The sequence below is a fragment of the Spinacia oleracea genome, chromosome 4, assembly GCF_020520425.1.
Source record: "Spinacia oleracea cultivar Varoflay chromosome 4, BTI_SOV_V1, whole genome shotgun sequence".
Lineage (NCBI taxonomy): Eukaryota > Viridiplantae > Streptophyta > Magnoliopsida > Caryophyllales > Amaranthaceae > Spinacia > Spinacia oleracea.
The window spans coordinates 143,261,665-143,276,389 of NC_079490.1; the positions used below are offsets into that span (position 1 = coordinate 143,261,665).

General features: G+C 37.4%; 3 protein-coding genes across 4 annotated transcripts; all 3 read right to left on the minus strand.

The window, feature by feature from the left end:
* Nucleotides 1–3,806: 3,806 nt before the first annotated feature.
* LOC110801924 (uncharacterized) lies at nt 3,807–8,257 on the minus strand. Its single transcript, XM_056842348.1, has 11 exons — nt 7,958–8,257; nt 7,767–7,859; nt 6,988–7,671; nt 6,724–6,861; nt 6,487–6,630; nt 5,313–6,205; nt 5,019–5,202; nt 4,841–4,933; nt 4,154–4,278; nt 4,006–4,078; nt 3,807–3,920 (listed from the first exon to the last, which is right to left on the minus strand). Exons 1-11 carry the CDS (start codon nt 8,255–8,257, stop codon nt 3,807–3,809), a joined length of 2,841 nt encoding a protein of 946 aa, XP_056698326.1.
* Nucleotides 7,931–9,451, minus strand: LOC130459079 (uncharacterized). Its single transcript, XM_056826820.1, has 3 exons — nt 9,363–9,451; nt 8,691–8,733; nt 7,931–8,581 (listed from the first exon to the last, which is right to left on the minus strand). Exons 2-3 carry the CDS (start codon nt 8,730–8,732, stop codon nt 8,327–8,329), a joined length of 297 nt encoding a protein of 98 aa, XP_056682798.1. The 5' UTR covers nt 8,733; nt 9,363–9,451; the 3' UTR covers nt 7,931–8,326.
* A 1,190-nt stretch (nt 9,452–10,641) lies between these two features.
* On the minus strand, nt 10,642–13,295 carry LOC110801919 (putative SNAP25 homologous protein SNAP30). Of its 2 annotated transcripts, none has more exons than XM_022007322.2 (6): nt 12,982–13,295; nt 12,327–12,719; nt 11,535–11,628; nt 11,283–11,407; nt 11,074–11,171; nt 10,642–10,939 (listed from the first exon to the last, which is right to left on the minus strand). In XM_022007322.2, the coding sequence occupies exons 2-6, from the start codon at nt 12,660–12,662 to the stop codon at nt 10,843–10,845; spliced, it is 750 nt and encodes a 249-aa protein (XP_021863014.1). In that variant the 5' UTR covers nt 12,663–12,719; nt 12,982–13,295; the 3' UTR covers nt 10,642–10,842. The 2 variants fall into 2 exon arrangements, with proteins under 2 accessions (XP_021863014.1, XP_021863015.1); XM_022007323.2 differs by having other exon boundaries at nt 12,327–12,735.
* Nucleotides 13,296–14,725: the final 1,430 nt, after the last annotated feature.

A 14,725-nucleotide genomic window follows, 5' to 3' on the forward strand; every position in this document is an offset into this window, starting at 1 on the left:
TTTAGTGCGTCTTTCTGTTTATGAAATTAGGCTTTGTAGATGTGTGTAAGTGTGTCTTATGATAAGTGATTGCAAGTATGTTAAGTGTTTGCAACTATTTAATGAACCATATTGTGTAATTACCATTTGTGGGTAATTTTATTGTAATTTTCGATAACGCCTTTGTACTCGACTATCCTAAATTTTCGTACGGGCTACTTAATACTCGACAATCCTATTTTTTCGTCAACATTTAGTGTAACGAAGGGACGCTGTCTGGTAATTTCTTTGGGGGTCTTTAATAAAGCTGAAATATTAAAGCGTATTAGGTTGAAAATCGCGCGAATTGAATATCATAACTGACAACAAAGGTCAGCAGTTTGAAGAAGATATAAAGTTTAAAGAAGATATAAGGTTTCTTAAGTGTGAATGTTGGCGTCAATAAGTGTGAGTATATTGTGACGGTTGATTATCTATATTGTGACGGTTGATTATCTAAATAATATAAAACCGAAGAGGTGGCAGTTTTGTGACCGTTACATCAAATCCTCTATAAATAACACTTAGTATGAGGGAGATATTCAAAAACTTTATTCTCTCTTCACATCTCTTAACAACAAAGCATTTCATTTGCAAAATGGAAATTCCACCAAATGCATACCCCAACGTCTGCCCTAACCACCATTACCGATATGATCATGTCGCACAACACAAAACTGCTCGCAAATCAGATCTCATACAAGAATTCGTGATCGACCTCGCGAAAAGTACGGCTATGCGGTGGTTGCAGCAGACCAACACGGTGATGAACAGCCCACGAGCGTCGATATTGTTGCAGGAGATGAGAATGTAATGGGTATCATATGGTCTAAGATGGACAAGCCAACTAGGGATAATTCAGTGTTCGCATGCAAGAAGTGGGCCATGGAACTGATCAATCAATACTACCGCCCCAACTTCGATTGCAGATTCTCCGAAAGAGTACGTACCGTTAATTTTCGATACTATGAGATCCTAGAGTACAAAGAAACAAATGACACTTACACAAGGATTAAATATAAGTACGTCTGTGACCTGTGGAAGGAAGCATCAAATCCCTTCAACCCTAGGGATACGCTGCTCAATGTACCGAGTGACATTGATTTCAATAATTTCGATCAAAGTGTGAACAACGCAAACTACAATTGGAGGATTCAGTGTGGTGCCATGTAATGTCTTGGAATTGGAGTTCTCTACCCATTTTCGTTCTGTTATTTCAATGCCATAGTTTTAGGTGTGTGATTGTTTTCTTTTCATCTTATGTTTTGCTTAATTTTATTTAAATGCCCTAGTGTGAAGTGTGATTTGGTGTGTTTGTCATCCTCCTTTAGATTATGTTATTGTAATGTAAAGGTGTGATTTGGTTTAATAACTATGATTGCTAAAATGAAGTATTTTTTTAAAATTTGTATAATGATAATTAGGTTTTCAATAACGAACGACAAATAACACTAACAGTTTCGAAGGTCATGTTATAATTTCGTCGAGGTTGTCATGGTCTACGATCACCCTTATTCCGTAGGCATATGGTACCATTGAGTAAAGTAGTACCAAACCAATGAACAACACATGTTTGGTACTGTTTATATTGCGACAGAGGTACCAACGGTATAATTTTTTCAAATTAAAGGAATAGTGTAAGGTTAGCATAACGAAATATGGGTGTTTTTTTTTTATTAAATGGATAAGGTGGCAGTTATGTGACGGTTAAAACAGGCGCTCTATAAATAACACTTCCTGTGAGGGTTATTTCCATAAACTTCATTGTCTTCACAAAGCATTTGATTCGAGAAAATGGAAATTCCGCCAAATTATTACCCTCGAGTCTGTCCTAACCACCGTTACCGTTTCGATTATACGGAACAACACAAAACTGCTCGCAAACACGACCTCATACAACAATTCGAGATCGACCTCGCGGAAAAGTATGGATATGCGGTGGTTGAACCAGACCAACACGGATGTGCGAAGTCCAAGAGCGTCGAAATTGTTGCCGGAGATGCTAATATAATGGGTGTCATATGGTCTAAGATGGACAAGCCAACTAGGGCTAATTCAGTGTTCGCATGCAAGAAGTGGGCCATGGAATTGATCAATCAATACTACCGCCCCGACTTTGATTGGAAATTCTCCGAAAGAGTACGTACCCTTAATTTTCGATACTATGAAACCCTAGAGTACAAAGAAACAAATGGCACTTACACAAGGTTTAAATATAAGTGCGTCTGTGACCTGTGGAGGGAAGGGTCAAATACCTTGAACCCTAGGGAACCACTACTTAATGTACCGAGTGACATTGATTTCAATAATTTCGACACAAGTGTGGGGAATGCAAACTACAGTTGGAGGATTCAGTGTGGTGGCATGTAATGTCCTGGAAGTCTGGCCATTTGCATACTATTATTTCAATGCCATAGTGTTAGCTGTGTGATTGTTTCATATTTCACAAATGTATTGCTTTAGTTATTTTTTTAATTACCCTGTGTGTTTGACATCCTCCTTCAGCATAATGTTTTCTTTGATTTGGTTAGTGTGAATGTAAAAGTGTGATTTGGTTAGTTTAAACATATGTTTATGTGTTGATTCCAGATTACTCTACAAACAATACACAAGATCACATTTTTCAATTTTCAAATTCAAATTAACGAGAATTAACCACAATAAAAACCCAACTACCGAACTTGATACCAAACGGGTGATAATTTACGGCTGATAATGTACCAAACCAAGGTATTGTACGTTTTTATCTCATATTAGTATTCAGTTGAGTCCGAAACAAATAGAAGAGGTATACCAAACTGTAACCCTTATAACATATGATTAATATTACCGAAAATTAAATAGGAGTTCATTTACAAAGAACCGTCCAGAATCATATTACCCAATGGTAACGGGGGATAATGTAATCCATGATTCGTATTACCCTCTTCGCTTTAAATAATGGAAACAACTTAATAATGGAAACTACTTCACACGATCTGCATAAATATATATAATGCTCTTGTTTTTTTGGATGGATTACAGGATGAATTATACAAAATTTAGAAATTCGTGCGCCAGTACTTATGTATCTCAACTCGTGTGCCAGTACTTAATATTTTGTAGCAACCGTTAATTTTACTCTTAATATCTCAACTCGTGTGCCAGTACTTATGTATCTAAAAAAACTAATGTGCCAAAATTGTATTTCGATACAAAATTACCAGCCTGTCGAACGGGTCGGACCTGACTTAGGACTTGATATAACCTTTTTATCCTTTATAACAATAAACACTGCTGAAATAAAAAGTAGTTATTGACTAAATTCATAAACACCGCAAATTTTGATTACTGAGGTCACCGTGTTTGCGTACTATTTTGTCTAACTCTTAATCATCCAACTTTTGTAGCAACAATTACTAATGTTCGTGTGGTACATATCTGATCTTGTTTGGTACTCAATTTATGCTTGGTACCATGCAAAACCGGAACAAAGTTCAGGCTGTACCAAACTCGTAGATTGTACCCAAAATTTTCTAATAACGGTACCAAACAACCTATTAAGTACCACAACACGTACCAAACTCGTATTGTAGATCTTTAATGCACGATACAAAGCATACCACAAAACTTACAAAACATACCTGCAAGCAATGAATCCCATCTCCTAGGAATAATGTGAGTATCAAAAGACAAAAACTATGATTTAGTTCACGCGTTAATCACATTTAAAAAAATGACCAGATAAGTGTGCAATTGTTTTTTCGGTTAAAAACCCTAAACGTTAGCAGATGAAGCACGACCAAACATCAACGAACTGGGCAGTGGGTTGCAACGATTTGGGGAAGAAGCGGGCGGCAGGAGTTGAAATCTGAATTCAAGTGAGACAAAAACAGTGCCTCCCGAGCTATACTGATGTCCCCCTGTCCCAAAACAAGTTTGAAAAGACAACTGTAAGTTTATAGTGTGGGGGTATAACACTTACAGTTACAGTAGTAGAGGACTTACCACTTGCATCGTCTTTGTAAATGCCCTTGCACTTTCCTGGATAGCCATAAGCATTACTATTCCACACGCATGACTACAAAGCCAAACAAAACATATCAGTAAGACTTACGGTGGTTACTCGACGATGAAAAGGTAGCATAAACAGTACTTGTCGTTGTAGTCAGGGAAGCTAATGGAGTCCAAGGGCCAAGTATGCATTTGCTTCAACTTCCAAACAAGAGCTGCATTATACTGCGTGTCCCTCCAATGTAGAACGTACTCCACAGCTGCTATCTGGAATGAGGAGACCGTATTATGTTAGTACAATAAAATGAGTGAAGTCAATGTTCTTAAACTCCCACCAAACCAGGTTAAGTAAAAACTAAGTAAAAACTACATATCACATGATTAGATACCAATTTTTTAACATCCCCAGAATGCTCGGAAGCAGGATTAGTATACATGCTGTCAATGAACCATCTCTTCTGGTCTTTCAGTGCAAAAGCAACACACCACCAATGTCCGTTGTCCACAATTGGAACATAGACCTGGACATGATAATTACAAATTCTTACAAATCGCATATCTGTGTGTCGCGGACAATTAATACACCAAAAACTAAAATAACAAATTGTACAAGGACGTTCCTAAAAAAGAAGACAGATCCCGAACTGACCAAATAGAGAGCAATCATTCAACGTAAAAGGCATGTAGGAACTTATTTCCGAATCCTTAAAATACGGCCTCATCACTCAGTTATTAGTCCGAAAATAGTCAGACACATGTTGTTGGCATATATTACCAACCAGAGTAATCAGACATCTAAACATGGAGTAAAAAGACTAATTAGACTTACCACAGATATATCAGCTGACACAATCTTCTGGAGAGGGGTGGACCACTTCTTCAGCAGACCAGCATATGTTTCCCTCGTCTTTAATTTCTGATACTGTAAAGCACAACAACCAATAACTAAGCAACCTCGTACGCTTACTTTATTGGTTTCATTAATGGTGAATATTAGGAGAACATACCGCAAATGAGGAGTCTAGCATGATTCTGCGAGAATTCGTTGGGTATTCTAGAGCCCATTCCCTGTTGTATATGTTTGCAACGGCCCGAACGTACTGGGAATGCACGTACTCCCTAGGACGCACAACCGAGTAGCACATCATCTGATTTGCATCATTACCATCACACTCGATAAGCATGGCCCCCCTGCAAACATAAAATACAGATACAAGTGATTATCATTACATAAATGTACAACGTACATTAGTGTATACAACGTACTTAAGTGTTACATGAGTAAAAGTTGTAGAACGTACTGCTCTTTCCCTTTAGGATTGTATGACTCCACATAAGCTACTACGTCACTCTCAAGTTTTGTCATTCGTACTCGCGTCTGCCGATTGCGTGTTTTTGGGTTTGTTCTCGGAATCCTTAGGATCAATTTCTCCCGTGGTCGTTCTTGGTCATCAGTTTGGAGATTCTCATCAGTGGTCTTCCCTTCAGTGGGGTTATCTTGACTGGTGTTCTCTTCACTGTTCTTATCTTCAGAGGGGTTCTCTTGAGCGATGTTCTCCAAGGGCGATGCTGCAACCGTTCCTTGCACAGGACCATTAGCCGGTCCCTCATCATCGTCATCATCCCTGTTATTCGGCCCCCCATCCTTGACGCCACCATCCTGCTCTTCCGGCTCCTCAACATTCTCCTCACCATTGTCTTCATCATCCTCTTTGTCTTCAACTACACCCAGCTGTCCCACCTTCTCCGATGACATTCCATCTGAAGGTGGCCCGTCACCAGATTGAACCTGTCCGTGCTGATGTGTCTGGTCGACCAGGTGCTTGCTTGTTTCTGGCTCAGTTGCTACTACACCAACATCATCAGCAGTGTGGACCAAAGGTACATCACCGTGGCTGACAGCAGTGTGGACCAAAGGTACATCACCGTGGCTGACCGGGTCTAGGGGATTCATAACTGGCACACTCCCATGAGGGCCCACAAATACACGTCCCCCATCAGACGGTTGCAACTCCACATCGGAATCGTCATCGGCATCCAACTCTGTAAGCACCTTATTGACAGACTTGTCCAACGGCATAGCCACACCATCAACATCTATCGTCAAATGATCGGTAGCATGATATGACCTCATTCCTCTTTCACGGGATACGCCCCGGCGATCTTGCAATAATGGAGCAAGCTGCCCCATAACCTAAACAGAAAAAAAAAAGGTAAAGTAATTCATACACACAGACATGACTCCTCCAGACCTTGGTGAGTACTATTTTTTACTAGTTAAACATGTATGCCTGTTTATCACTAACACTCAATATTTGATAATTATCCCACTACAGAGAGTACCAAACAACATCAATATCATTCATATGGTACACCTAAAGACATTTATGAGTACTATTTGAAATCCTTAAACATTTATGGCTATTAATCACTAACATCAACATAAAATTGAGGAAAGCGTTTAACTTCCCATACCATCTCTGTGACCTCCTGAGCTAGGGTGCGTCTCCATTCTGAAGAAGTCATCTGTGCTACCATCTCAGCAACCTCTACTGCGGGAGACCGTCTACCCTCCCTGCCGTAAAGGGGATGAGGATCCCCGTACACAACATCAACAGTCTGGAAAGATTATAAAAGGAATAGATTTCAGTCAGATTAGATAATACAAAATTTAATATGACAAATACGACCGACTAACAACCAGTTACCCACCGTAATCCTTCCATAATCTTCACTCGCTTTCCTATCCCGGTTCTTGGCCTCATCCACTTCCTCCTGTGTCCAGGCTTTGATCCTGGGAAACTCATCCCATCTCACAGGATGCCTGCATAAATGGTCTAGGTAGAAAATCTGTAAAACAAATCCACTTTCAGGTAAGATACTGTAATATAAGACAGGATACTAACACCACAACAATAACAGTATTAACCTTTTATATAATTTAAAACATTAAATATTTCAGTAAGATAGACGCACCAGCAAAAACAACACACAACCACCAGTCCCAGCGGCATACCCCTGATGGTCTATCTTCCGCTGACAGGCGTCTCCGTAGTCTAAAAGCCATGTGTGACAAAACTCACACCAATTGTACAATGATGCATTCTTTGCCACGGAAACTGCACCTAGCAATTTTAAAGACATGTTACCCCCATCGGTAGAAGGACATAAAATCTGCCCCAGCAACACAATCATGAAATTTTCCATGAACGAGGCCCTATCACGCTGATTAGCCAGGGGCTTTATCTTTCCTTCACCGTCAACCGGCCCTGCCAATTCCTTTACAGATTTTGCTATGATTATTGTGCTCTTTGAGGTTGATGTATTCTTTTCACCATACTTGAGGGCCATCGCTTTAAGGGTGCCTGGAGGAAGATCAGACTCCTTCACTGGCACCGGAAGACCGCTGTTCTGGAATCCGAATACATATTCCCAATGGGAAGCAGTTATCGGCAACACATGGCCGTCCCCTCCAACAAGGTAACTGTTACCCCCATCCAACCGGGACATCAGCCAGTAGCACAGCTGCCTAGGTAGCTTGGATATTTTCAAATCCAATATCCCCCCGAAACCCATTTTCCTAACGCAACTTCTCCTTGACTCATTAAAAGCAGCAATAATCTTAGAAAATGCATCCGTGCGACAGATAACGCTTGGTTGCTACACATAATAGTTTAAGTAAAAAATTGAAATTATCAACTGACAAAACCTAATCAAAATACACAATTCATCTTTAAATAAAGGATCAATAGTACCTTCCGGCCACAATTAGCCCGCTGAGTAGCAACTACCACGCCGTGAAACTTCGCATACTCACCCCTAGACATAGGATGTTTCGGAATTGGTACCTAAATATGAAAAAAACATTAGCATCAACTACATAGAAAAAACATTATTATACCATAAAAATCCTTAAAAACAATGAATAAATTTCAAAATTATATACCCGCACAAACATCCTCCTGTTATTCCCTCTGATTGCCTTCTGTTTTGCAGGGGGCTTTCCTTTTGCTACCCCTGTTTCATCAAACTTCCTACCCATCTGCTTCATCGCAGGAAGTATCGTCTTCTTCACAGGTCTCCTTCCCTCGTCAACATCATCATAATCCTCTCTACGCCTCTTCCGCATCATCTGCAGATGTGCCTTCTTCTTCAAAGCATTCTGCCCGACCTCCTTCCAACTCTTCCCTCTTTTCTGAACGCGAACAACAACATCCTCTCCTTCATCTTCATACCCACCATCCATATATTCACCGTCTTCGTCTTCTATATCTTCTTCCTCCTCTACTTCATCGTATGAAATAACCCTCCTGCTTTAAGCAGATTGCCTTTTCTTTGGCGCACGTTTCACTGTTCTCTGGCATAATTCATCCTCGAATTCTTCGTCCTCATATATCTCATCCTCATATTCATCATCTTCAACATCTTCATATGCATCCCCGTCAAAAACAGATTCTTCACTGTCATCCCCAGACAGCGATCGCCCTTCCTCATCTTCTTCCATTTCTTCATCGACGACAGGGTCTTTGCCCTTTAGCTTACTATTCCGAGCAACTTCCACGCGTTTTTCCTTAAAAACAATATTGAAATACATATCTTGTTAATAAACGTATAACAATATACATACTATCAATTATCAGCAAATACGATACACTCATAAAATGAGCAGTGACACTCACCCTAGGTTTGCTGCTGCTACCACTTTGTCCCTTGATAACCATCCTACAAATACAATTTTACCAATCATTATACCATGCATACCTTCGATATAACAGTACCAAACACATTGGTAATTTAGGTTTGGTACCAAAGAAAATACCAAATCATATATCCTTTACCTAAATGTACCAAAATATGTAATATTTTCCATTTGGTACCTGATCAAGTACCAAACAACAATAAAACAAACAAAGGTAGTTTTAAAAGCATGCCATCACACGAATTAAATATTAATCAGGCACCCCTTCATATCAGTTTAACTTTACCTAAACGAAGGCTTATCAAATTACTTAATTCGACTTGGAAAGTAATTCAACAACAAACATCACAGTATAAAATTCGCATAATAACCACAAATTAACCACTAATTAACCCCAAATATGAAAATTCCATAAAATAGCTACTTCATCACTAAATTAAATATACACACTTAAATTTCCATAACAAGAGCTACTTCAAGTAATTAGAACATAATTGTGAAAAAAATTCACTTTCAATTCATCAGCAACACAATTGTCAAACAAAATGGTGAAACCCTAAAAATCAAATCAGCCCCAAAAAACTGTGAAAACATAAAATATTACCAAAACAAGAACTAAACATCAATTCATACAGAAAAAAATTAACTTCACCTGGAAAAGTTGAGCAGTTCGTTAGTTAACAAATATCACCGATTATAATCGCCCTGGCAAACACCCTTTTTGGAAGGTATGAATTGGAAACCGGTCACGAAGTGGCTAACCTTCTAACGAGAGGCTGACAATTTGGGCAGTTCTTGCCGGAGAATTTGGAGGGAGAACAATTGAGCGGGAGAGCACGCAAGGAGGAAGAAGACGAAAGAACCGTATTTTGAAAAGAAACTGTAAAAATGAAACCCACCTGATTTTTTACATTACATTAAATTAATAATCAGTAAATTATAAAATAGAAATAAAAGAAAAACTGAAATTTAAAAAAAAAAATTTGAAATTCAAATTTTGGAACAGATTTTTAGAGAGAGAAGTTGAAAATATCTGAAGTTGTAATTGATGGTGGGTCACCCACCTTTACTCCACTTAAAATTACCAACATGTCCCTAGTATATCATTGTTATGGTATACCCAGTATCGATTTAGACAACCTCCAAACCATGACAAATACTTGATGAGGTGGAATGTGTCGGGAAAAATGAAATTCAACAATTCAGTTTGACAGAGTACATAGAGGATAGTTCACCATATAAGGCCTAGACCTGGTTATTGGACGGGGTAGCCCAATGGATATAACCGTATAAGGGTCGGGCCAATTTTAAAAGGGTCTTGACCCTTTATCTTTTGATTGGACAGGGACCTTATAGGGTCTTTGCATATAGGGTTTTTATAGGGTATTTTATAAAAGTCCAATAACACTAAATGAAAATACCAAGGGTCAAAAAAAATACCCACTTACCCAGGTTGCAAGAAAATCGTAGTGCTTCATTCATCAAGTATTTGTCATGGTTTGTGCTCCCCATCCAAACCTTTCCCCGGCCCTTTCACATGCAAGAACTTTCAATTGTCTTAACGAACCCCATTTGATCAGCTAGGCCATTTAGACCATTCCAACGCCTCCATATTATGTAATTCATCACTTTTACAAGATTAGCTGCTTTTAATAGTTACGGTGAAAAAAACATATCCTATAAAATCCCATATTAGTAGTCATTACCTCATGAACGAACAGGGCAAAAAACTAGTTCATACAGTATTTGTGACCATTTACAACTTCCAAGCTCCTGCTTGTGTTAGTTACTACGGTTCTTTTTTAAGGAAAGCTTAAAAATACTCTCAGCCAGTTATTCTGAACATTTCCATTTCCGATAACAAAAACCTCTGAATTTCTATAGACAACAGACTGTCGAATGCCAAAAGAGGGAACTTATAGACAGCTTCATAAAATAAACAGCCTTAGTTATTTATTGCTTGTGTAGTTGTGTCATGTATACAGATGGAAGGTATGATACGATTGTAAAACCAACCACCATACAAGTAAAAGAATGGATGGAATTACAACATCTAACAATTGTGGAACAAATACAAATGAAATTATATAGACCAATTACAAACCAACAAGAACCTTAGGTAACTGATCTATTCACTTAAGTAGATGGCGAGCACGCTGGTTAGCCCCTTTCACCCTGGAGTTTAACTCATCCATGTCTGTGTCAAGATGATCAAGAGCTTTGTTTTGCCTGCATTCACAAAGTCCATCATAACTTATAAAGACGAGTAGTAGCACGAAACTAGCTGAGTACAAATTAAAAGTAAAGCAAAACTTAAAATAAAACTTCCAGACTTCTTATTTAAGGTGACAGCAAAAAATTACCTATTGAGTTCAGACCCCATATCCACTGCCATACCCTTGAGATCACCCAGAATATTACTTAAATCTGAAAGAGCATCATCTTGTTTTTCCTTTTCCAACTGATTACATATACAGAATAAAATAAAATTTCAGAATCAAGAATCAAATGTGCTAAAGTAATTATTTCTAAAAATTTGATCAAAATACTAGTGCAACTCCACTTTACAGACCTCAACTTTCTGCATGGTTGCTGATTGTTCAGAAGGCGGTGTTTTACTACTTGGCTTTCCATTTGGTACAGGAGCACCCTTTAACTTCTCTTTCTGCTCTTTTGTTGCACTTTTGGATGGTGCATCTGCCAAAATAATGAACAAAAATCTCCATTAAACAACTACACATTTTGTATTCATGATCCATGAACAAGACATGGAAACAAAAGAGATGAATGTATCCCCAAACAACATGAATCAGGTGAAAAAGACCTGGTGTAGAAAGCGGCCCTGTTATGCTGCGAGTCTTCTTTGGCTTCCATGTCTTGGAGAACATTCCACCAAGACTGTTTAGCAGCTTTTCTCCCTGAAAATATCATATCAAAAGAACAAAAAAAGTATTTGTCCATCAGAGTAACGCTTTGGATAAAGTAATATAAGCAAAAGCCTTTTTTTCAATCTACCAAGCCTTTTACACATGGTCTTCTACATAACCTATAGCTATGTGGCGTAGAAAGCACTGTAGCACACAGCACAAAATCACTCAAGGGGTATCTATAATGGAACAACATAAACATCATTCACAACTACATCTTCCATGACCATATGAATATAAGTTCAGTTCTTATACTTACCAGCTTCCTATATGACAACTGACAAGGCTCTACAATATCAAGTTTATTGGTTTCCAGATTCGTTTCTGTTCTACTTACACATTGAGCTGAGGAACAAATCATTGCACATATTTCCACGTTTTTCAGTTCGTATATGCATTTGTACCATTTATTCCGGAAGATACGACCTAAATAAGATATAACTAGTTGTAGAAACGTGAAAGTACAGAAATCAAAACACCAATAATATGCACTCTTAACATCACACAGCTAACAACTAATTCATTCATTTAATTGTTATTAGGCCTTTACTCCAATAATCAGCAACAAACAAATACACAAGCAATTATCGCGAAAGTTAAATCATTGATGCCTCTCAAGGCCCATATAACTAACTGGTAAAACTAGCAAACTGTGTCCATTGCCATACATGATAGAAGCAAAGATATACCTTGCTCAAATCCTGGTCAATACCGACCGCCATCTCGTGAGTCCTATGAATTTGCTCGCCTTGCTGATGCAAGGTTTCAAGGGTCCTTGTAGCATCCTCCCTAATATCCTCAGCAATCTTAAGACAATTGTTAACAGACTTAGTTGTCTCTTCAGACTTATTAACCGCATAGCTCTCAAGCTCCTGCACTGACTTGTTCTCTAGGTCTCCATCTAGGGCTTGGGCGATCGATATAGGTTCGGACGATGTTCGCCTCGACCGAAGGCCTGATTCAGCATCAGGGTGTGCAGGACTAGCTGCAGTAGATCCTGCACCCTTTTTCTTAAACCCAAACATTCTAAAGGGGTTCTAATTTTCAATCATAGTTTTGCGAGGTAATTCAGATTGTATAACCTGGAGATTGCAAACCCTAACATTCATAAATTCAAATTGGGAATTCTATTAATAATCAAATTAAGTTAACTAATCCAAAAAATGCATGTTTACAATACTTTAACTCATCATATATCATGATCAATTGCAATCAAGTATCAGATTAAAGAAATGTCGTAAATATTCAAAATAAGAACATCAAATTACAGGGGAAATTTGATTATATTCGTACAGAAATTACAAACCAAAACATCAAGAAACCATGAAATTTGAAACAATTTACCTGAAAGTTCCGCAAAAATTGGAAATGCGTTAGAAATGTAGGTGATTAATGGTGCAATAATTACGAAGAAAAAGCTAGAGCGAAATCAAATTTGAGGAAAATGGAAATTTCCGACAAAAAATTCAACGCAATGAGGAGAGAGAAAGAGAGATTCCGGGAGAAGTTAAGAGATAACGAGAAAATTCAGAAATGTTGAGGAAGGAAAGAGAATGAAGAGATGACTGGCGCTCCACAAAAACAGAGCGAACAACGTTACCCCTCCTTTGACATTTTCAGCCGTCGTTCTTTCCTCTTTTTGGTTGCGAATGAAAGTTTAGTTTTCGATTCACACGTTTATTTTATTAAAGGAAAAATTGATGGGATTAAGTCAACCTTTGCTCCATTTATTTTTAACAAGTCTAACTTTTGATTATATCTGATTAAGTGAACCTTTTATATCCATCTATTATTATTAAGTTATTTAACTTGTAATCGGAATTTTTTCGGTCAATCGGTAACCTTTGGCTTATGAGGGTGTTTACGTGGCTTTTATCATTTATTGACTCATATATACCATAGAAAATTAAAAATATAAAATAAAAAAAAGGCTCATATATATCATTTATTGATTTATTCCCATCAATTTTTCCTTTTTCAGCCGTCGTTCTTTCCTCTTTTTGGTTGCGAACGAAAGTTTAGTTTTCGATTCACAAGTTTATTTTATTAAATAATAAAAATGATAAATAAACAATTATAAATTTATAATAAAAGATAGTTGGTATTAAAATATTTAAAGGAAAGAAAAGACAAAAAAAATGATAAAATATGACTAGTTGAGTTCATGGGGTAAGAAGAAAATTTCTATAAATGAAAAACGCACCACTTAATAAAATATGTATGACTATGAAAAGTGCACCGCTTAATCATATACGGAGGAGGAAATATAAATCAATATCTGATATGTATTTCACAAAATAGGGATAAGACAAACGCTAAAGGACAAAATCAATTTTTTTGAAAATGACATCCGTTTTTGGAAATTTTGAAAAATGGCATCCATTTTTTCAAAATGGCATCCATTTTTTCAAAATGGCATCTGTTCTTTGAAAAATGGAACCTGGTTTAATTTTTGTCTTATGTCTATTTTGTCGTTTAGTGGGGTGATATGCATCTTAAAATACATATCAGATATTGACCTCCCCGCCCTCATATACGGAGGGAGTCGCACGAATATAATGTTACCCAAAATGATTAAATTTTATCCCGGTTTAATACCTCTTTTGATTTTTTACTTGCACCATTTGATGTTTCGCGTTTGCTAATGTAGATTTTTTGTCATTAATTTCTCTAATTATACATTAGTTTAGTTAATATTTTGAAAATATATATTGAGACGTATCTAACAAGATATCACATAACTATATAATTCATTATGTATGAATCTTAAAAATTTAATACGGAGTAAAAGAGAGTGTGTGAATAGTGTAATATTGCAAATGGTGCCAATACAAAAAAACCGAAGAAACATACAAGTAGTTATTTTTTTAGGATAAATAGTTTTTTACCACCTATACAAATTTAGTTTTTTTCTCACCACCTAAAAAATTAAATCTTGTATTTTACCACCTAAAAAAATATTAAAACTTGTTTGTACCACCTGCAAACGGAAAAAATAGATGAAATCATTATGTGGGCCCACTAATGTAAAAACGATTTTTCATGAAATGCCCATGAGGTTTGGCGAAATGCACCAAATACACCCACG